Source organism: Macaca nemestrina, unplaced genomic scaffold (genome assembly GCF_043159975.1).
Source record: "Macaca nemestrina isolate mMacNem1 unplaced genomic scaffold, mMacNem.hap1 Scaffold_58, whole genome shotgun sequence".
NCBI classification, from domain to species: Eukaryota; Metazoa; Chordata; class Mammalia; order Primates; family Cercopithecidae; genus Macaca; species Macaca nemestrina.
This window is the reverse complement of record NW_027257749.1, coordinates 334974-357940: the sequence shown is the minus strand read 5'-3', so window position 1 is coordinate 357940 and position 22967 is coordinate 334974. Positions and strand designations below refer to the sequence as shown.

The window sequence follows — 22967 nt, the reverse complement described above, 5'->3', positions numbered from 1 at the left end:
AATTAGCAATTTCTCTTTGAATCCAGACGTTTCTAGTCATGTGTATTTCCAACATATGTTTTTAGCCACATACACTTTTTTGAATATCATATTTGGTGTTTAATTTTTGCTAGGATTATAGGCTGGACTCCAGATCCAAACTCGACATGTAGCAGACCCACTAAAAACATACATTAAGCCCCTAGCACTGTTTTAATCTCCGTGGCCTGGCTGAGCTTCTGCCATCTGTCCTCCTAGGCACTGTGAGGTCTGGACATCTCATTTGGCATAACTCAGCAGTGGCCATTGGTGGATCTCATCCTTAGTACTACTCCCTGCTGGCAAGGGTGGCCCAGGCCCACATAAGCCATTGCTGGGCTCCTTGGAGGACTTAGAGAATCCTGAGATTGCCCATGAGGATGGGCATGCCTCACAGTCTAGCACCCATCTTTACTGATGCCTGTAGAGATTTAGAAGCTCACAGGGGTCTTTGATGTCTTTCTTATGCCTCCATTGTCTGCAGTGTGACTCCCATACTCCTAAGCCAAGGTAGAGAATTTTGAGGAGGCTTGTATGGAGGTTTATGGTGACCCCCATGGTTCTGTGAGACTGGTAGAAGGCACAGACCCCTTAGACTTCTCCCCCAGAGGAATATGTGAGACTAGTGGAGGAAAGGAGAGTAATGAAGTATGCATTTAGCATCCCAGGCTATCATTGCACAGCTCTAAGGAGAAATACAGGGTGTCTTATGGCAACTGGCACAGCTCTGTGAGACTGGGAGATATTGAACAACCTTGAAAAATCAAGGAGATGTGACCCTACTGAAGGAACAAAATAAATCTACAATAATTGACCATAAAGAAATACAGGTTTTTGGCTAGGTGCAGTGGCTCACACTTGTAATCAAAGCACTTTGGGAGGACGAGGTAGGCAGATCACTTGAGGCCAGGAGTTCAAAATCAGCTTTGCCAACATGGTGAAACCCCAGCTCCACTAAAAATACAAGAAAAAAAAATTAGCTGGGCATGGTGATGGGCACCTGTAATCCCAGCTACTCAGGAGGCTGAAGCAGGAGAATTGCTTGAACCCAGGAGATGGAGGTTGCAGAGAGCTGGTATTGTGCTATTGCACTACAGCCTGGACAACAAGAGTGAAACTCCGCTAAAAAAAAAAAAAAAAGAAAGAAAGAAAAGAAAAAGAAATGGAGGTTTCTGAATTTCCTGACAAGAATTAAAGATAAATTGCCTTAAAGGAGCTCAATGAGCTGTGAGACAACACTGATAGACAAGTAAAATCTGGAAAAGAATACATGAACAACATGAGTATATCAACAAAGAGAAACCATAATAAAAGAAATGTAGATTCTGGGGCTGAAGAACACAGTAACTGAACTAGATCAATACAGGGTTTCAAGAGCTGACTTGATCAAGCAGAAGGAATAACCAGTGAACTCAAAGACCGGTTATTTGAAATTATTCAATCAGAAGAGCAAAAAGAAAAAGAATCTTTTAAAAAGTGAAGAACCTCTGTCTGACTTTGCTAAAAATTGGAGGTTCCTAAGAACTCCTTCCCCGCCACCCCCCGCAAGGCAGACTCTTGCTCTGTCACCCAGACTGGAGTGCAGTGGTGTGATCTCGGCTCGCTGCACCCTCCACCTCCCAGTTTCAAGCGATTCTTGTACCTCAGCTTCCCAAATAGCTGGATTACAGGTGCCTGCCACCACGCCCAGCTAACTTTTATATTTTTAGTAGAGAGGGGGTTTCACCATGTTGGCCAGGCTGGTTTTGAACTTCTGACCTCAGGTGATCCTCCCGCCTTGGCCTCCCAAAGTGCTGGGATTACAGGCATGAGCCACCATGCCCGACAAGAACTCCTTTTTATGTTAGATTTGCTAGGGTTTAGCAGCTCACAGAACCCAGGAAAACAGTTTGCTTAGCTGATTTATTACAAAGGACATTTTAAATATTACAAATGAACAGCCAGCTAAAGAGTTACATACAGCAAGTTTTGGATGGGTCTTAGTTTTAGGAGGTCTGTCTCCAAGCAGTTGGCATGTACCATTCTTTCAGCATGTGGATGGCTCTTCACTCATGCAGAAGCTCTTTGAATCCCACCATTCAGGGATTTTTACAAAGTGTTCATCTAGTAGGCATAATTGTTGTCAACTCGATCTCCAGCCTCTGCCCTTTACCAGAGGATAAATCATTAAAAAATTGATCCCTTTTGAGGTAGAAGGATCTCGTCCTCATGCTCCTCAGTTCCTTCCAGAATCAGCTTCCAGTTCAGCTGCAGAACAGGTTCTGGTGGTGGCTGGAGTAGCCCAGGCAGGTGCCGTCGGGTCTGAGTTCACACTGGTGCCCGTGTGGTCTCCAGTTACGGTGTGGGCCGTGGGGTCTGACTTCACACCGTTGCCCATGTGGTCTCCAGTTACAGTGCTGGCCATGGAGTCTGAGTTCACACTGGTGCCTGCTTGGTCCTCAGTTACAGTGCTGGCCATTTGTGCCTTTCTGGGAAGTTAGAAGGAGGATCATTTCATCACCTCTCTGTCCTCCCACACCTGATCTATGCTGGGCCACCGTGAATTCTTCCTTTTAACTGTTTCTCTCATCACGGGCAACGCTGGTGTTCTGTGGTCAATGTTTGCCATTTCTGAAAACGGATTCTGTGTTTCTTTATATAATCACCTGGTCTCTTTTACGAATTTCGCTTTTCTTTAAGAAAATCATCGTGCTTTTATCTCTTCAATCTCAACTCTGTTCCCTGACACAGGCTCTTACCAGCTCGAAAATTAAAAGTAATCTTTGATTATACTTAATACTTTCTAAAGTTTTCAAAAGTTTATCAGCACGTGGGTTACTGAACATTGACTGTTTATTTAATGGAAAATTACATTCTAAGTAGAGTATTAGAGTGAAAATGATCTTTTGATTTAATTAAAATATTCAGGTAAAAATATTAAAATGCCTTCGCCAAACTTCATGCCTGTGTATCGTGAAAACATTAAGCTGCTCTCTGCTCCCGGGAATACATGAGTAGAGTATGTGTTTGAAAGCGTCATTCCAGTCTTAAGTTTTAGGTATTCTTAAAGGGGTTGGCTGGAGAAGTGACATTTAGCATTGAGTGAACGTTTGACAAAGATTTGTCTCGATATAAAAATAGTTAAAAACAATGTTTAGTGTTTCCTGTCAGGGTTCACCCATTAAAGAATGGTCTTGTAAAAAACTCATCGAGAGTGTCGGCGCCCAGAGGTGCTACCTTGCCCACAGTTGTGTCATCTGCTGTCACCAGGCGACACGCCCAGCGTTTAGCTGCGCGTCAGATGTGGCCACGGGGCCACAGGACATCCCTGCGGACGGATGTTCTTATGCAGATTAATGAGGATGGAGACCGCTGCAGAACTGTAAGCCCCCCAGGGGCTGACGGAAGCCTGGGAATACCCGAGACACCAGAGTCGCTGCTGCCCTGGGTGGAAGGAAACCTGCCCTGGAAGATGGGAAATGCAATAAGGAGAAAGTACCAAGGTACATGATGCTGTGAAAATGGAGATGTTTTAATTAAATTAACAATTAAAATCATTTTAATTATGTGAATCATTTGAACTCATGTTAGTTCTTTTTAGGAAATTAATACTTAAAGCAAGTTTGTTTTCTGAATTGTTTGAATTAATTGAGTCAGCACAAGAGTTAGCATTGATATCTGACCCTCTTCCAGGGTTGGGGCAGAGGAGATGGGGGCAGAGGAGACGGGCCTCCCACCCGCTTTCCCCTGGAGCTCAGCCAGAAATTCCCATTGAGGAGCCCTCAGCTCCCCGAGAGCCAGGAGCTCTTGCGGAGAGGCCGCTGTCGGCATGCCACCCGCTTTGATGGCCCTGCGCTGCCATCCCTGCGCTCCAAGGGCCGGAACCTGACACTGCCTGTGCCAGACGGGTCTCAGGGAGGTGCCAGCCAGGGGGTATGCATGGCGAGGCCTGAGCATCGCTGTCGGGATTCCGTGGCTGCCGGTTTCACTGTCTCGCTGTTTGTCCCCGTAGCAAGACTCATGAGGTTCCTTGAGGACAAGACCCCCTCCTTCCACCTGGTCTGTTTCCTGAACATTCTCTGCACTAGTACAGCCCCGGGATGCAGCCCTCGGGAATCAGGGTGTCGGCCATAGTAGGGTGGGTCGCTCTGCAGGGCACCATGATGGATGTTAGCCGCTGTGCTTCACTTTGGGGACATGTTTAAGTACAAAAGTAATTTTAAAATTTCACCATTATTTCAAGACAGCTGAGAGCCTATTAGCACAGAATCCCTGGTCTGAATGAAATCAAACGGTTCTTATTAATTATTCATGATACCATGAATATGTAGCCTTATTTTTTATAATTGCCAGTCTGTATAATTAACCTTTCATTTGGTTAAAGTACTTAACAGTAAGTAGAGCTGTAATTTCAACTGTTTATAAAGCATATGGAAGAATGTTTAAATGTTTAATTAGAACCACTTTTTTTAGTTTCATAGAGAATTTTTTTTCTTGTCAACGAGAGTCTTTAATTATTTAAACCAAAAGAGAAAAACAGACCAGAAAAGAAAAACAACTAGTAAAGCTCGGAACTGCGAAGGTGGCATCATTCCGTTAGTCTCGGATTTTGCTTGCTGGGTTTGTGACGTGGTCAGAGTCCTTGTCTTTGATTTCCTAACACAAGTTGTTAAAGTTGGAAGTGAGTGTGAAATTGAGTTACTCTAGCTTTATTCTTTCACGGACGAGAAGTGAATTATCCTCAGCAAGGTGGGTGCGGGCGTGGTCCCCGGGGTTCACTGTGGTGAACAGGCCGCCCTTGTGGAGAGCCAAGTTCGTCATCACTGGGACAGAGCCCAGGACACTTCCCCGGCTGGCCAGCCTCTTCCTAGAACCCCACACATTGCAAAGGATGGAGTCCAGATCTATGCCATAAAGAAACGAGGGTGGTTACAGAAAGCACCACGATCTCAGCTGAGTGGCTCTGAGGACCCCAACGTTGAGGCACCTCAGCATCCTGTGTGGCTCAGGCTGTGCCCAGCAGGGAGGCCGGCCCGATTGAGCTGCGGTCTCCACCCTGAGAGTGAGGGCTCCTTCCCCCAGCGCGGGTTAAAGCACCGTGTGTCCACCTGTGCAGTGGCTGGTCCCAGTGGCCCTGGAGGGCTGAAACCCTGGGTCCTGCCACTGGTCCGGGGCATCCGTTTCCCCTTCCTGCAGTTCCTGTGTCTGTGTGTCCAGGGGGCTCCGATCCCTGTCTTAGGACCATGGCTGAGGGGTCAAGTTCACCCTCTTTGGAGCTGGCCCGGATCTTGGTTCTGTGGATCCTCGCTGTGTGGCTCTGGAGCAGTTCTGTCCTCAGGAGATGGATCCTCACAGCAGCCTCTTGGGGCCATGAGGAGAATTGATAGGACGACCCCCGGGTAGCTGCTCAAAGCCCTGTGCGGGGCCAGCCCTGTGTCTCCACCAGTTCCTTCGCTCTGTGCTCCCCCCCACTGTCACATCGCCAGCCTTTATTTCCTTTTCCTTGGACCCAGGCAGTGAATGCTCCGCTGGTCTTGGCAGCCCCTTCTCTAGTCTCTCCTCAAATCACTTCCTGACGGACTGCCGTGACTAGCCATCGGCGTGACCAAAACCCCACAAAATAGAACCCAACTTTCCTATTAAGCTGTACAGAGCTGTCCCAGCCCCACTTTTCACAGGCTGGCCTCATTCGCCATGGGATCCGTGGTTCTCACCTGGGGCTGTGGGTGCCCCTGGCATCTGGTGGGGAGTGTCAGGGATGTCCCTCCAGGCCTAGTACAGTCCCCCAGCCGGTGGCCGGCAGACAGCAGCACCCAACCTGATGTCCCTGTGGCTTCTGGTTCCCCGAGGCTGGCTGTGCTTTGCTGCCTCTACATGCTCTCAGATGGGTGCCCTCTCTCCACCTTCACTGGTTATCAGTGTTCCACCCATTAGAGCTCAAAGCACTGCCTCCCGGCAATGCAGCCCCTTCTCCTGGCCTGCCGTCTGCCTGTGCCACGCGGTCTGTACCGTGTCCTCACGGACTCATCAGAGCGAGGCTCCCAGGGATGGAGAGGTTCCTGCTTGTGTCTCTGTCCCACCTTCTCTGGACCTGGCACCGTGGCCTTTGCCGACAGAGGTCTTGGGTTGATTGTCAGCGAAGCAGAGAATCTTTATGGCTCTAAATGACTGTGAACATGCTTGATTGGGTTATTTTAAAAATAATTGTATATGTAAACATTTGAGTGTGACACAGGTGGATTTTTGGGCTAATGGTCTTGTTCTTCAGGGAGTAACCACAGGCCCATCCACAGGGACCATTTTCAGCTGATTTATGGAACGCTGTTCTACCTGGTTAACTTTCAACCTTATCTCACCCTGAGAGGTAGGTCAGCATGTGACGAAGATCACTGGTTTGAATCCTAATCTGCTCCTTAGGAGCTGCACCTTCCATGCCTTCGTTTCTTCCTTGGTTAGGTAGGGAAGGTATGAGCTACCTCAGAGTTGTGAGTGAGGCCTGCATCGAGTGACCGCATTAAAGTGACAAGGACTGCACCCGGAGTGTTGATATTTAAAGACCTTTAAACATCGCGATGCCGCATTTTGGTACCCAGGTAAAACAGCAAAGTTATTTCAGATGCAGACACAGACCCTCGGTGAGGTGGGGGGCTGATGGCAGGAGATGGACCACCGACCCTGTAACGAGGGCGTGGTCTGTTCGAGGCTGAACGAAGTGCACATCATTGCATGTACCACAGAGGTCCCTCTCGTGAAGTCCTGGAAGGGTCCATGTGGCTAAGCCATGTGGTCTGTCCATGATGTCCGGCAGGAGCAGAGCTTTCGGGTGCAGCCTTGCTCTTGTGCGCACAGCCCTCAACGGTCTCAAAAGTCTGAGGCTTAAAGCAGGCTTGGGGTTTCCTTACACCTCCTGGACATCTAATTTGCCTGGCAAACATGTTTTTCTTGGGTGTAAAGGTGAAGGAGTGGGTGATTCTGGTGAAAGTGTACTAATTACTGCACTTCTAGGTCAGTGGCGCTTGGTTGAAGACACTATCTGCCCTGGATGGACATCTCTGGGGTGGTGAGAACCGGTGGCTGGATGTCGCGGGGTTGCCAAGAAGATGCCAATTTTCTCCTTTTTCCTGAGTAACAACACCCTGCTTTGTTTAGGGAAGCAGCACACCCAGCTGAAAATCCAATTCTCTTGCACGGCGGAGCGGCTGGTGACACAGGTCCAGATGCTGGGATACTGATGGGGGGTCCTGGAGTGGGAGGTTTCAGGAGGCTTTCCCGACCCACAGCAGCCCTGGGCCCTTGTCCGGCCTTCTTGCCCGGGGCAGGACACCTGGAGGGAAAGCAGCTTCGGGGGCCCGAGGGCCAGAAGGCAGAGTCCTGGCATGTGAGGCAGGCCTGGGCCAGGCTCCTCGGAGGATGTCACCGACCTGCTGCCCATGCAGGGACCACCCACCTCTGACCCCCAAGCAGATTTTCCTCCGTAGCTGAGTGAAATCCTGGTACGGCGAGTGAGGCAGTCAGAGGCACCTTTTGTGGAAGGAGGACAAAGCTGGAGAGAAAGAGGTTTTCCTAAAGGCACAAGGCGCTGATTCTGCGTTATGGATAATTCCTAGGAGTGTGGTTGCTGGTGGGTGGAAAACTGTAGCCAGAGAATAAGTGGGAGTGGCACTTGCTGGTATTTAACTGATTCGTTCACGAATGGTCCGAACCGTTCCAGTGAAAAGAACATTTCGGACACAGAAGTTTTCATCCTGCCTGACAATCAGTGTGACCGTGGGCTGTTCCATCCTTCCTGGGCGACAGTGAGAGGGTCTCAGGCCCTTTCGGCCCTGTGCTGGCATTTCCCCAGGGTGTGTGCCCCATCCCGAATAGGCTGGAATGCCTCTGGGTGCAGCTGAGCCTCTTGAAAAGGGAAGAGACATGTGATGTGCTCTGGCTGAACAGGAAAATGAGGGAGGACAGTGAGAGGGGCCTGGAAGTGAGAAGGATGGTGAGCAACACTGGGGACAGAGGACGTAGGGTAACACCAGGGACAGGGGGACAGAGGGTAACGCCGGGGACAGGGGCATGGAAGGTAACGCCGGGGACAGGGGATGGAGGGTAACACCACTTCTCCAGGTGCCTTTAGGGGATGCTGCTGCCTCTCGCACCCCAGAGTGAAGTCAACAGGATTCTGTCCCGAGGAGCCCCAGAGCCTGGCAGCTGGGATTGTCGCAGTATGAACCACTGTTCACTAGCTCTGCACCCTGGGACAGGCTCCCTGGTGTTTCCACCCTGGTTTCCCATCTGGACAGTGGGACCCTGAGTGTCCCCGTCCCAGCTGCACCCAGAGCCCTGGACTCCAGCGTGTCGTCAGCACTCATTAGCGTTTCTTTTGTTGTGGTCCGTGGACGAAGTGGCTCTCTCTTTGTGTGTTCACAGCCCTCCTGCTCACTTTACCTTCTGGGAACACTTTTTACATAGCTTCGTATGTGGGGAGGACTCGAGTGATTAATCGAATGTTTCATTAGGTGCAGTTCTTCTGTTTCCCAGTTTTGACAGAACATTTGGTGAAATTTCCAGGGACTCCTGTGGTCAGCCTCACGGTTTCACTCTGTCACTTTCTAATGCAGTATTCTTTGGGAGTCTTTTCAATTAAGCGCCATAATTTAAAAATAAGTTTTATAATATGCAGTTTCAGGTTAATTCTTTACCTTTGTGTCTCAGGCAGTAGCTACCTACCTGTGAGTAGTCAGAAAGGTTCACGCAGTTTTCCAGGGCGGCCTTTGCATTTACTGGAACTATTAAGAGCTTGTTCCTGCTTCGGTGGCGATTGACACACAGTACACGTGAGGTCATGCGTGGCTTAGCATCTTCTGCGGGCTTAGAGGTCACTTTCTGTTCTTCCCCAAGCCTGCTGCGCTGTGCCGAGTGTTCACTGAGGGTGACGGTCAAGCTGTCTGGCACAGGCCACCGAGGCCACAGGGCAGGCTCCACGTAGGGGAGCCTGCAGAATGGCAGAGCCTGGCTTCCTCGCCGCCCTTTACTGGGAGCAGAAAGCTCAAGCCTGTGATCAGAGCTGTGCTAGCCCAGAAAGCCTCCGAACAGGCTGAATTTAGGAATTGGCTCCTACCAACTGCCCACGTTTAGGATGTGTTTGAGTGTTTGTGATTTTTCCTGCACTGAAACTACTGGGCTGGCTCTGAGTCACTGTCATGGGACTTCATGTTGCCACGACAGGAAACGGCGTGGGTGGAGGGCTGCACAGAGGCTTGCTGCTGTGATAATGAAGGGCTTGTTGCCTCTTGGGACAGCGAGTTCAAGCTCTTTGTGATTGTCAGCATAAAGAGTGACCCGCTGAGGACATGGCTGTAATTCAGGTTGGCATGGTTGATTGTCATCGTTGATATCAGGTACCTGCCTCTAAAATGACGGTACCCGTAGTGCGGCTCCAGGAGGGCAGCTCCTGCCAAACACACGTGCTCCTGGGCCCCTGCAGACAAGGTCGTGTTGCCAGCCAGGCCTGCAGCTGTGGGTGCAGAGGGGTCTACAGGGCACCGAGCGCCTCCCTCGATTGTTTGTGGGGCCCAGCCCTCCATCCTTCCTGGTCCCCAGTGCGGCTCCTCCCAGGATTCTCCCAGCCCCGTGCACACCTCCATCTTCACAGCTTCCGTAGTTTTCTCGTGGGTGCCCCAGGTGGGCGCCTGGGCAGGGTTTGTGTGTTAGTCGAGTTCTTTCTAGCTGTCCCTGGCTCGTAGCTCAGCAGGTCCCTTCAGATGAGTCAGCCAGCTGTGTACCTGCATGTTCAGGATACTTGTCAGGGGCCTTCCTCAGAGCAAGACCGACCCTCACCTCATCCTTGGGACTTTGGAGCCCGCCCTGGAGAGACTACAGTCACGTCCAAAGGGGCCGTCCGGGTCCCGCAGGCTGGTGGGAGTAACTTCTGAGCCACTCCAGACCACACTTTGTGTTCCTACACCCCACAAAGCCACTTAAAGTGCCATGTTCTGGTGCTGTGTGCCTCACCAGTGTGCCACACAAGGCTGCACGGGGATCTGAGCGGGCGCTGCCTTCCTCAGGCTATGCTTGAGTTTTGGGGCAACTGGAGCACTCGTGGCTGTGATTCTCGCCACTGTCTGGGCTTCCCTAGAGGGTCTCACCCGCAGCCTGAGGACCACATCGGCAGCCACCGAGGAGCCGTCAGGTGCAGCGTTAGTAGTCCCACTCAGTCCTTCTCGACTTTGGTGAGAAAGGAGACAGTAAAACGTCAGCTGGGAGCCCCAGGCCTTCTCTGCTTGGGGCCCTGGGACTGACATAGCACAGATCCTGCCATCCGCGTGCTGGAGGCACTGCCGTGCGGCTCCCTCCTCTGGTCAGGGGCTGCGCCCTTGGGCTGTGCAGCTCTGGGTTCTCGCACTCAGGGCCCCAGGGAGGGTCGTGGATGAAGAGAGAAGGAGAAGGGCGGCGGTTTGAGCCCATCCTCTGCCTCTTGTCCCTAAGTACATTGGCAAAGTTTTCCAGATGAAAACTCAGAAGGGATTTTTAATGACTGGAATCTGTGAATTCCATGGAAGCCAAGTCTGTCCACCTCTTTCACCCACCTCATTTCTCCCCGTTGGGGCTGATTTTGGCAGCGTTCATAGGGGCAGGGACGGAAGGGGTGGGGGCCAGCCGTCGGCCCTGTGTCCCTCCCCTCCTCCCCTCAGCGCCACAGCATTTCGGTGTCATCCCCTTCCGTGCACGCGTCCTCATGAAAACCAAGTGCGGCTGGAGGGAGATGCCTGCGCCCACTCCCGTGACCTTCCCGGCCAGCCTGGCTGCAGCGGCCTCTCGGCAGGCATCTTTCTGGTGCTGCCTCCGTGCCCCTCCCATCACCTGATGCTCGTGTTCCTGAATCTTCACGCGTGTGCTCTGTGCAGCCACCTCACGGGCTCCCTGGGAACGGAGACAGTGTCTCACACTGGTCAGAATGCTCTTCTCTGTCCACTGAATAGTCCAACACAGAATCATTCCTCTGTGATTATTTATGCTTTGTTATGTAGAACTGGAATAAAGAAAAAGTGAATTTAGACATTACAGCCATCAGGTTGAAGCTTAGTACTTGCATTAGGGAATTCAATGGAAGCATTTGAGCTTCTCGAGTTCTAATTCCATATCTTCGTATCCCCATCACCCCATACCCAGTGTCTAACAGAGCTCTTGGTCTAGGAGTTTCTTGATAAATGCTTACTGAATTGAACTGGACTGAGCTTAACATTCCCACCCAGAGTTAGAAGCCAGTCCCTGAATAAATTGCATTTAGAATATGAGTTTGACGTTACTGTGGTAAGGGGTATCCTACACGTCATAATTCCTAGTCAATATCGGGTATTTAGTCAAATAGACTCAAGTATAGAGAAGCATAGGCCCATCTGGCAAAAGGGCAAGGCACGCTGCTTTAGGTCCAGGTCCCCAATATCAACTATGAAAATAAAACGTCAACTCCAATGACAGCCCTGTCCTCAGCTGGTCACTGTTTACGCTAACAATTATAAAGAGCTTGAACTTGCTGTCCTGAGAGGCAACACACCCTCCATTCTCTCTGCAGTGTAGCTGCCTTGGTGGATGGAACATACCCCTCCTCCTTCCCTCTCGCTATCCCTCCCTCCCCCCTCCTCTCTCCCTCCCTCTCCCCTCCTCTCTCCCTCCTTCCCCCCTCCTTCTTCCTACCTTCTCTCACCTTTCTCCCCCCACCTTCTCTCCTGGGCGAGGGGCAGAAGAGAGGAGACCTCCGGAATCTTCTGCTTCATCCAAGCAGCTTGGGGGCAGCATCAACAGCTGCAATTTGGCTGCCCCAGCAGGTGCCTCAGGGCAGCCTTTCTAATGGGAATCCTGGAATCATGTCTTTCCTTAGTGTGTCCTAAAGGCTGGAGGACATGAAGTGAAACAATGCTCCATGCTCAGTCCTGTGATTTTGTGTATTTATTGGACTTACTTTGAGATTTAACTAAATGATACCCAAGGTAGAGCATGAAAAAAAAGAAAAAACAGGCTATGGTGTTTGAAAAACAAACAAAACCGTTTGGTTTGTTGGTTTGTTCTTAGACCTTCACAGGCTCCTAGGTCACACGTTTCAGTTTCTCAGCAAGTGACATTCTCTGCAGAAGCTGTGTCAGTCTCTTCTTTGATGATGTCAGCCACAGCAGAAAGAAGCACTCCGTAGACCCCGTGCTCAGCACCTTGGCGTGAGCTCCTGCCATCTTCTGTTCATGCTCATCACAGCTCTGTGCAGTGGGCATCCTCCTGATCCCTGTGGGAGGATGGAGGATGGAGGCGGAAGGGTGAGTGATGGCAGGATCACATGAGGGGTCTCTCCCGAGGTAGGGAGGGGAACTGGCCCAGGACCTTAGTGCCCATCGCATCCTTCTTCCTCCTCCTCTGCCTCTCTGTGACTGTTTGACTCAGGCTGCAGGGACAGACATGAGTATGTGCAGAGCCTGTGTGCACCCCTGGGAATGTGTGCTCATATTGGCAGGGAGGGATGTGAGTGTGTACAGAGCGTGTGTGCACACCTTGGCGGTGTATGCCGGCGTTGGCAGGGACAGATGTGAGCGCGTATGGAATGTGTGTGCACACCTTGGGGATGTGTGCTGGCATTGGCAGGGACAGATGTGTACAGAGCGTGTGTGCACACCTCGGGGTGTGTGCTGTTGTTGGCATGGACAGACGTGAGCGTGTACAGAGCGTGTGTGCACACCTGGGGGTGTGTGCTGGTGTTGACAGGGACAGATGTGTACAGAGCGTGTGTGCACACCTGGGGGTGTGTGCTTATGTTGTTTTGTAACCGGCAAATACGTGGCCCATTGCGTCGGGTGGCCCTGAGCCCATGCTGAGTCCGTCAGTGTCCCTAGGGTTGGGGTCTCCATCTGCCCAGACAGCACTCGAGTGGCTTGAGGTTTCAGATTCTTCCTCTACGGATACTTGGGCCTCCTCAGGACCAAACATCAGAACCAGCCAACTGCAAACTACAAGAACGTTCAAATGCATCTTCAGTAGGAAAAACAAAAGCAATTGGAAAAATTTTCCAACGTGACCCCGTGGTTAAGCCGTTAGATACTCCAGCCACCAGATTGAGTCACTTTAAAATTCACACCAATTAAAATGGTTGTGAGAGTTGCAGAGCTTTACCGCTAAACCTTGAAATAATTGAAGCATTCTGCTCCACTTGCTTACAAACTGGGGTTGGGGATACCTTTCAGTCCAAAGTAGCAACCTTCTAAATCCAGCTTAGATGCGAGGCTCCCACTGACACAGGAAGAGACAGTGGCCCTTGAGTATTCTCCTGTGTTCAGATACTGTGTCATTTTTTTTTTTTTTTTTTTTGTATCCTGATCATCACTTCTGCTTTTCCAATTCAAACTAAAGGGAGTTTAGTTCTGTTTTGGAGAAGCTGTGGTTAGTGGTTTCTTTTCATGGTTTGCTTAATCTCTTAAGTCTGGTGCTTACATTACCCAAATAGACTTTTCTTTAGTACGACAGTGCCATAACCCAGGGCTTCTCCCTCCATATCTGCTCCCCAGGAGGCTCCCTAGGAATGGGTGCTGGAGATCCAGCCCTCTCCATGTGCCGTTTTCTTTGAGTCCAAGGTAGCTTTGGCTCAGAGAAGAAAAGAGGCCTCCGGGTTAGGTGCCTCTGACTGCTTGCTTGTGAAATGTTTAATGATAAGGCGACTTCCAAACTAATTTACACATTGATAGTTGTAGCTTGAAGTATCACCGCAGTCATAAGAACAAGAAACACTCCCATAAAGTAGATAAGCAGAAAAAAGCCATAGAAGTTTAATAAAGCGCAAATAAAATGGTGTTGTAAGAATGTCCAGTGGGAAATGCTCTCAGTCCAGCCAGATCCAGCTGTGGCGTCAGTCCAGCTGTGGCGTCCTCCTGTAAAAACATTCAGCCACGTGTGGCCCTGATCGCAATCACTACTCTGAATTGTGATCCAGAATGTTGTTGGGGGCCAATGCCGGGACTGTTCCAGCAGTTGAGTCTGATTGGGCGTCACGGTGGTGATGTGCTTAGCGCGGCCAGCTGGGCTGAGTGGTGGCCACCCGTGCACTCGCCACGTGCAGCCGTTATTCTGGTGATGGGGTTGCATGCGGCGCGGCTTGTCCACCTGGGCAATTAAAGTACTGGGAACCCAACCACGGGCGGGTGCCTCCCGACATGGGAGCTGTCTTTTTTATCCAGGGCCCTGTGGCGCTGCAGACCCCTGCCGCCAGTCTGAGCTCACAAGGAGGTACCGGAGGGCTCTGCTGGGGCATGGAGGTCCCTGAGCAGGTGGTCACTTATTGCTTGTGGAGTGGTCCATGGCCTGTGAGTTTATTCTCGGGGTTTGTGTGGGCGAGGTTAACCAGTTCACAGCTGGGCACTTACCCCTTACACAGGTGACACTAGTTAAAGTGGAATCTATATTAGCTCACACGGGAGTGTGTGAGGAGCTGGGAGGGTGGGGAGGCTTGGCCCTAGCACTAGATCCCGGTCTCCTGACGTTTCTGCGTCTTCCAGTTGAGGGGCCGTCAGGGCCGCTGTGGGTCCTGAAAACAGTGGATGCCATATGGACCAGGGGATGCGGAAGCCTCTAGAGGCTGCGGGAGGCAAGGAGACGGTCGCTTCCCCAGAGCCAGCCCTGCCGCCACTTCGACGTTAGATGGTGGGACCTGTTTTGGACTCCAGCTTCCAGAAATGTGAGAAAATAAGTCAGTGTTTAGGGCGCTAAATTTGGGGTGATTTAGTGGAGAAATAGAAAACTAGCCCACAAAGGTGCACGCATTGAAATGTGCTCTGTCCAGGTGTTCACAGTGGTGTGAGGGGGATGGCATCGGGGTTCTGGGAACTCTGCAGTTTTACTGAAGGAAGGGGGCTCGCCACGCCTTTCCTCATATAACTGAAGGTATGTATGCCTGCCACACTGCCCAGGAGACAGGGACTAGAATTCTGACTTTATTTCTTATGGGAACCAAGCCACAGTCAGAACATGGTGAGGGCCGAGACGAGCTTCCTACAGCCTGAACTGGGAAGAGGAATCGCAAGTAGTTTGTGTTTTTCTACACAGACCTGTCCTTTTCAGGTTTTGTTAAGTTTTGGAAAAAGGGAGAAGCCAGGCACACCTCGGCGAGGGACAGTGTTTCTGGAGGTGGTGCGGCTTCAGCCTGAACGTGGCCGTGTGGTTGGGAGGCTCAGAAACTGCCCTCCAAGGGCACTCATCTATTCCTTATTGCAGTAATACCTCGTTTACAGAACTCCACAGAAATTACAGTGTGGGAGGCTTCTGGTCTGGATGGGTTTGGACCGAGGTCACGGGGTGTTGTCCCAAGTGCTAATCCTGATCTGGCAGAGGCTCTGTTCCCAAATAATTATTCCACAGTTTCAGAGCCTATATCTGAGTGATAGTCTTTTAACTTTGTTGCATAAAAGGAAACAAAGTATGTCTTGAGGGTCCAAAAATCCATGTGGTAATCATGGCTGTAAACTCATACCTGGGGCTTTGGGATGGAGTGAAAACCACCGTCACCTGGCGTGGACGCTGCGTGGTATTTTTAGCGTGGCGGCCTGCTCGTGCCTTGAACTCTATCTGCAGTGTGAGCAACAGCTGTGCATTTGAGAAATGTGGACAGGTCAGCTTGCTCCTCCAGGGGCCTGCAGGCATCCGGGTGAGGGGCCTGGGATGAGGCCACATCAGTGGGAAGGAGCTTGGTTGTGTCAGCAGATATGTCTGTCTCTACAGGCCCGCAAGCCAGCCAGAACCCAGTTTTCCTTTGGTCATCTAATGCCAGAAAAAACCTGTTTCTTAGAGATTCTCATAATTTATATTAATGAACCATTTCACCGTACATAAAATGTTATAAATGCATGAGGCTTTACAACTTGGCAGATGTGTAACTCACATGTCGTTGTATCAAACTGTTGAAGATATTTGTTTCACTTGAAGGTTGTTAGCATTTTATGTGCAAAGCAAATGCCAGTAGCATTTTGAAGGAGTATTTTGGAATTTTAAACACAGTGGGATAGTGCTGGGTCTCTGGGATACTGGTGAGGTGGACGTGACCTCAAGCTCTTGTAGCTTGCAAGCAGGATTGCTAAATTGTCACAACTGCAGTGCTGGAAAGTCAAAGTGGATTTCTGTAAATGAGGTATTAGTGCAATAAGGAACAGATGAGTGCCCGTGGAGGGCAGTTTCTGAGCCTCCCAGACACCCCAGGAGGAAGCGGGGGACGGGGGCAGTTACCCACCAGAACCTGGACGGTGAAGCTGGGTTTGCTGGTGGCCCTGCTTGGCAGGTCATTACGTGCAATAAGAAACAGGTGAGTGCCCTTGAGAGCGGTTTCTCGGCCCCCTTCAGAACCGCAAGTGGAAGACGCTCCAAGGTGGGGGGTGGGGGTTCGGTTAATCCACAGGAGCCTGGATGGTGGAGCTGGGTTTGCTGGTGGTCCTGCGTGGCAGGTCGTTACATGCAATAAGGAACAGGTGACTGCCCTTGAGGGCGGTTTCTCGGCCTGCTTCGGAACTGCAAGTGGAAGACGCCCCAAAGTGAGGGGGGGCTGGTGGTCGGTTATCCAGTGGGGCCGGATTTGCTGGTGGCCGCTGCGTGGCAGGTCACTGCGTGGAGCGATGGGAGGGGAGTGGAGTGGGAATAGAGGATGCACCCTCCACAGCTACTGCTGGGAGTTGGCTCTGGTAGCAGAAGGGGCATAGATAGAGGGATTCCCATCAGGGGCAACACGACTGGGGTCCCACGTGTGGTGGATGCCGAGGTGTGGCTATATGTAATCTCAGTCTGCACAGCCGTCCTGGTGAGTGGGTTCAGTTACCTTCCCATCTCACATTTGAGAAATCTCGGGGGCTCACATCACAGCTAGGTGGGTTGGAAGTAATGTCTCAGGCAGGACGTTGGCCCCAGAGCCCAGATCTTACCCGCCCCCGCTCTTTTCAGTCCACCAAGCTTGTAGAGAGGGTTGTGTGGTGGTGGGTGGCGGCTGAGAAACCAACACAGTAGAAGGCGGGGAGGAACTAAACCAGGCAGGAGACACAGGCAGTGCTTGGGAGGTCTGCACGGGGTGTGGGTGTGGGAGACACCTCTGGGCCAGTGAACCCCGTTCTGTGCTCCTGGCTTGCCCAACCTTGGCCCTCAGCCACATGCTGCGTGCTTTAGGTGAAATCTCAGTCGCTCGTGTGGTGCGGGCATCTTTTCTCCCTGGCTTTGCCTCTCTTTAAATCACGGAGTCTCAGTGGGGATGGCGGGGCGGATGGTGGTCCATGGAATTTGCCCTCCACCTCCCCATCCTTTTCCTGTCCTGTCTGGCCTGTTACCTGAATCTGTGTCTCTTCAGAGCCTGCAAATGAGTGGAGGCCACGACAGCCTCTCGCTGACCGACCTCTCAAACTTTTATTCATCAGAATAGTGTTAAATGCCGATTCCTAGACACCCCCATTGGACTCTACGCCTGCCTAGCATGGGTACTTTGGGGAAGGTAGAGGATTGCTGGGCTGTTCCAGGGGGGAATTTGCATTGTTGAATGTCTATTGTGTTCCTTCCAGCACTCTACTTTCCACGCACACGTGGCATTAAACCTGGAAGACCTCTGGGTGCTGTGCTGGTGAGGAAGCCCCGGCTGGACGAGGGGCTGCTGGGGCTCGGACTTGATTCCTGGGCTGGGGGCTGCGGGCTTATTCTCTTCAGTGGGTCTGCTGATGGGATGCCCTGAGAAGTCCTGCTGTGCACTCAGGGGAAGGTGCAGAGACAGGCTCAGAAAAGACAGACCATGGATTTAAAAATTCCTACTGGAAAATCTTTTATGAGCAAAGTAATTTGCATCTAACTGAAGACAATCATTGCTTGAATAATTGGTTTGTTTACAAAGTTGGTCCTATGAACAGATTAAAGTTTTCATTCATACCTTATCTATAATGTGAATAGGAGCTATTACCGCAACTTAAATTAGCTTTAAATTTCGTATCAGATTGCAGTCCAGATTACAAACGGCTGCTTGATAATCTAATTGATAAAACGGAGGAATTTAGTGCTTGGAACCCAGAGTGAAGGGAACAGAATTGCTTTGGTTTCTCAAAAGGGTGTTGACTGAGTGGTGACCTGGGGTGAAGAGAAGTGGCTAGAGTCATTACACTCGAGGAGATGATCTGCCCCCGCCTTTCTCAGCTGTCTTCTGGACAAAACAAAGGGTGATAAATGGAAAAAATTCAGCACTGAGTTCGTCTATGCCCTGAGCTTCTCATACAGTCATTAATGGGCTGTAGCTGTGAAGCCTCCATACAGGCACAAAGGAATTAGGCTAGAGTAAGGCGGCCGTCGACCTCTGGCGTCTGGACCGCGTGTCACTTCCTAAAGCCCTTTTGGGTGAAATGACAGTGGCAATGTCGTTGTTCGGAGGAGTGTAATCTCACGTATGAAATGCAGATTTTAAATGATGCAGAGTTTAAACACCAAAGTCAGTAAGCTTGGTGGGAGTGGCTGTCTTCCAAGTGGTTTTCTGTGCAGCCATGGATGAGGCGTGGATGTGTCATCTGTTGGTGAGATCCACTGGTGAAGGGGCTAAGCAAACCATGGAGGTCGGGGGTGTGAAGCTGCATCTCTTCTGGCATCCCAAGTAAATACATCTTGTAAAACTTGTAAATTTGACCCTGACCCTAACCCCAACCCTGAGTGTTGAAGTCTGGTGCAGTGTGTTGAGCCCTCTTCTGCATTGAGGGTGAGTGACTGTAAATGACCGATTCCTCAGTGGTGAAAGTTCAAATGTAGCTTCCCTGAGGAAGCCAGACCTCGGTCACCCGTATCTCCATTGTAAACACTGCGGCCCCTACGCGGGTGGCTGCAAGTTTCCAGGCCTTCCTTGGAGAAGCAGCCGTGAGGTGCTTGATGATTTGATAACATCAGCCACCTTCTGTCTTCTGTCTAATCACGGTACAAATGATTCTCCTACAAGGAAATGGATCTGGTTTCTTCCCGATCGTTGGAAGAAGCAGCCTGCCTAGGGACTCCACTGTCCTCTGCACTTTCACAGCGAAGCCTGTGTCTGTCTCCAAGGAGTGTCACGTGTGTCGTGGGAATCGCTTCCTTAATTCTTCCTGCTTTTGATAGCTCGGGTAGCTCTGCCTGTTTCAGCCGGGATGAGCAGCGGGTGGTCTCTGGCTGCTGTGGGACTAGGGTTGGGGGTGCATCATCACATCCGGTGGCCTGTCCAGGTGGGCATCATTGTCTTTTGCCTGTTGCCTGAGGCAGCTGTGATGCCATGGGGGTCATGCTTGTCAGGGCCAACCCAGTTCTTCCCGTGTACACCTCTCCTGCTGGAGTGCCTTTCCTTATGATGACTTGTTGAATTAACGTGGAGAATGCAGAGAGGCTCTGGGCCTCTCTCTCTCTCCCATTCTTACTCCCTGGAGCTGTGAAGCCCGAGAAGGGAGCCCATAGCCAGAGGCTCCTTTAAATTCAATTAGAATAAAGATTTGATTACATAGCTAAACACATTTGAAAAGAACTTCACAGATTAAATTCCAGATTCAACCCTTCAGGCCCAGTGGCCACGTTTCGGGGCTCAGCAGCTGTAGGTGGCTGTTGTCTTTCTGTGTTGGCTGAGCAGATTGGGGCGTTTCCAGTTCAGCAGGCAACTCTCTTGCATGGCTCTGCCTGTGGTGAGGGCACCTAGGCTGGAGAGCCTCGTGGGGATCCCTTAGGCCTCCGGCTGCAGCCAGGCTGCACGGTTCCTGTACCCCGGGTCCTCTGCAGGCCCAGATGGATCCCACCACAGAGCCGGCACTGCTAGACTTGGGTACTGTGTGCAGACAGCAGAGGGTCACGTCCGGGCCTTGCAGGGGATGGGGTGACTGGCCTCCTTGGCCAGGCTTCTGTTTCTGAGTCTTCAGGGGAAATGCATCCACCATCCACCATCCACACCGTGCACCAGAGGAAAACTGCAGGCTTCTCTGTGGATGGTGAATTGAGATCATGCAGAGTGACTAGGTTTGGGCTCCTGACCAGCGTGGAACCTGATACCTTTAGGTGGAACCTGACATGCCTCCATGTGTACATGGCAAAGAGAATGCAGCATTGTCAGCTTGAATCCAGATGTGCTCCCGTTTTGAGGTGGAAGGTTCTGGGAGTATTGGCCATTGGTGATTGTGCTGCCGTGGAGGACTTTGAATGCAGGCACTGGTTTGGGATAACCCTGGTTTCCTGGTCCTGTATGTGGGCATCCCGGAATATCCCGGACTGGAGGAAGGCAGGGCAGATGGGAGGGTGACAAGAGGTGTCAGGTGTTTCCAGCTTTGGGGACTGATGCCATCAGATGGCCGAGATCAGGATGGTGGTGGCCAGGGACCAAAGCAGGGGTGCGTGGAAATGCCATGTTCCTCGGAGCATGGGGAGGACCTCTTGAACTCTATTCCTGGGCAACAATTCTTCCATTCTCAGGAATCTGTGCCATTGTAATTGAGTAGCGAATTCTGTAATTGCTCTAATTACTTACTGTTAAGTCCCCATCCCAATTACCATAAATTAGCAACAGTGATAACAGTTTGTCTGGTTAAACCTTACCAAGAAAAACCAGTGGACCTAGTTTTAGTTGCCTCCAGTTCCCTCCAAATCAGATTCCTTAGCGGCTTGTGTCCCCACACTTGCTGCAGTTCCTCCTGGGCCTGGCAGGCACATTCCAGACATTCACATCTCAGCTCAGATGCAGGCGTGCACATTACTTATAGAAAATCGCACTGCGCTGTGATCGGCTTGAGCTGACGTTCTCTAGGTGGGAGGTGGAGGTTCAAAAGTTCTAATGGGATGAAATTAGAATTATGAATTTTAAAAATTCACGTGTTATGAACTCTGTTCAGTGATTTTCTCTGAAATGAGAGACTATTTGCAGAGGAGGCAGTCAACCTGCAGCTCTCCTTAAATCTGTCCTAGACCTCGATGCCATCCTTCGGCCTCTTCCTGGGTGTGGCGTGCTCTGCTTGAAGCAAAACCAAGGGAAAGAACGTGGTCTGCATCACTACTGCAGCCAGCTCAACGCGCACACCCACTAGGAGGGGCGTTTGATCACTTAACATTTTAAATGCATTTAACATTCAACCAGCAAGTCAGCCAGTGCTTTCTGTAAGCAAGCTGCCTGGCTCATGGGAACCTGACACTTGACTTTTTGGAAGAGAGTACTTTCTTCTGTGGAGTCTCAATATTTGTCTCATTCTTGAGACTCTGCTCAAAGTGATGAACGTGAGTAAATTAGGACTTTTTTTTTTTTTTTTTGTAAATTGGGCCACAGAGCTCTCTAGGCACAGTCAGGGGAGTAAACGGCTGTGAAAGATGCCGCCTGATGTGAGCCACGGCCAGGCACTGTGGAACCTGGGATCCCATCTCCAGCCTTTCAAAGGACACAGACGAATATAAATTGCAGATGGGAGAGTTCATAATTTGGGCATCTCTGTTCTTTTGAAATCAAAGTGCAAAGAAAAAGTTTTGCCTTGAGGTCTTAACCCATACTTGTTTTTCTCCTGAGGTTTTAAGATTTTCTCAACTGCTTTTCTCTCCCCCAATCCTTGAGGAAGTTCTATCTTCATATCTTCTTAAAAGATATGGTTAAATTCAACACTGAAATATAAAAACATGCTTTCATATTTTTCTTTAAACTGATGTATCTGACATTGGTGAAGAACTAACTGGGAGTATTGGTTTATTTTTATTTTTTTGAGACAGTCTTGCTGTGTTGCCCAGGCTGGAATGCAGTGGCACGATCTTGGCTCACTGCAGCCTCACCTCTTGGTTCACGCCATTCTCCTGCCTCAGCCTCCTGAGTAGCTGGGATTATAAGTGCCTGCCACCATGGCTGGTTCATTTTTGTATTAGTAGAGACGGGGTTTCAACATGTTGGCCAGGCTGGTCTTGAACTCTTGACCTCAGGTGATTCGCTCACCTTGGCCTCCCAAAGTGCTGGGATTACAGGCACGAGCCACCACACTCGGCCTGGGATATTCTTGATTATAATTGTAACATATCCCTTTAATAAAAACAAAACAGAACGACAACAACAAAACAGCTGTCTGAAAAGTCTCGAAATTAAAGAGCTCACTTGGACAGGGATTTGGACACCAGTTGAATGGCCCAGCACACCATAGTTACATGGGCCACTCGGCCTGTTAGGTCCTTAGGGTATTTGAAGTCATATGGATATTTGCATTTCTGCCTCTGGATATCGTGTTAGTATTCGGCTAGTGTTTGAGGGCCAGGCTCAGATCCGGGAAAACAAGAGCCCCTGCCCTCACGGCACTTCTCTTCCATGTGTGTGTGTTAGGAAAATAGAAAGCATAAGATATTTTTTCAATGAGCTGGGAAGATGGAAAAACAAGCTTAAGATGTTTACTTGTTCAGAAGAAGGGAAGTGCAAGGAACACTCAGCTTTGTTGCTGCTGAAGGAGGCCCCTGGTGGAGGCTGTTTCAGAGGTGGGGTTTCTCTGAGAAAGGTGGTAAGAGGCAAATAGGATGCCCCATCTGGTTTGCCAGAGATGGGGAAAGTTAGTATCCCCAAAACAGCTTCAGCATTCTGGCAAAGCTTTGGAAAACCAGCTACGGTGTAGGACCTTGTTGGCCGCTGGGTAGAAGGAAAACATTGCTGGTCCTGAGGACTGTACTGTTGTTCCACTGCTATAAAGAACTATCTGAGGCTGGGTAATAAGGAAAAAAAATGTTTAATCGGCATACAGTTCTGTGGGTTGTACAGGCTTCTACATCTGGGGAAACTTACAATCAGAGTGGAAAGTGAAGGGGAGGCCGGCATGTCTTCACATGGCTGGAAGGGGAGAGAGAGTGAAGGGGAAGGTGCCATGCACCTCCAAACAACCAGATCTCAGGAGAACGATCATGAGGACAGCACTTGGGGGATTGTGCTAAACCATTAGAAACCACCCCCATGAGTCAATCACCTCCCACCAGGGCTCACCTCCAACATAGGGTTAGAGTTC

The 22967-nt window shown here is 50.5% G+C and overlaps 1 protein-coding gene and 1 long non-coding RNA gene across 3 annotated transcripts in view; both read left to right on the top strand.

The window, feature by feature from the left end:
• LOC139361536 (uncharacterized) overlaps positions 1-22967 on the top strand; it is a 177120-nt gene that overhangs the window by 20830 nt on the left and 133323 nt on the right. Inside the window, exon 7 of the mRNA XM_071090130.1 lies at positions 3268-3500. Coding sequence (XP_070946231.1) covers positions 3268-3500 — 233 coding nt within the window. The remainder of the gene's footprint in view (positions 1-3267; positions 3501-22967) is intronic.
• Positions 13343-22967, top strand: part of LOC139361538 (uncharacterized) — a 32397-nt gene continuing 22772 nt past the window's right edge. For both annotated transcript variants that reach the window (XR_011619091.1, XR_011619090.1), the window contains exon 1: positions 13343-14692. This is a non-coding gene — a long non-coding RNA (uncharacterized lncRNA). The remainder of the gene's footprint in view (positions 14693-22967) is intronic.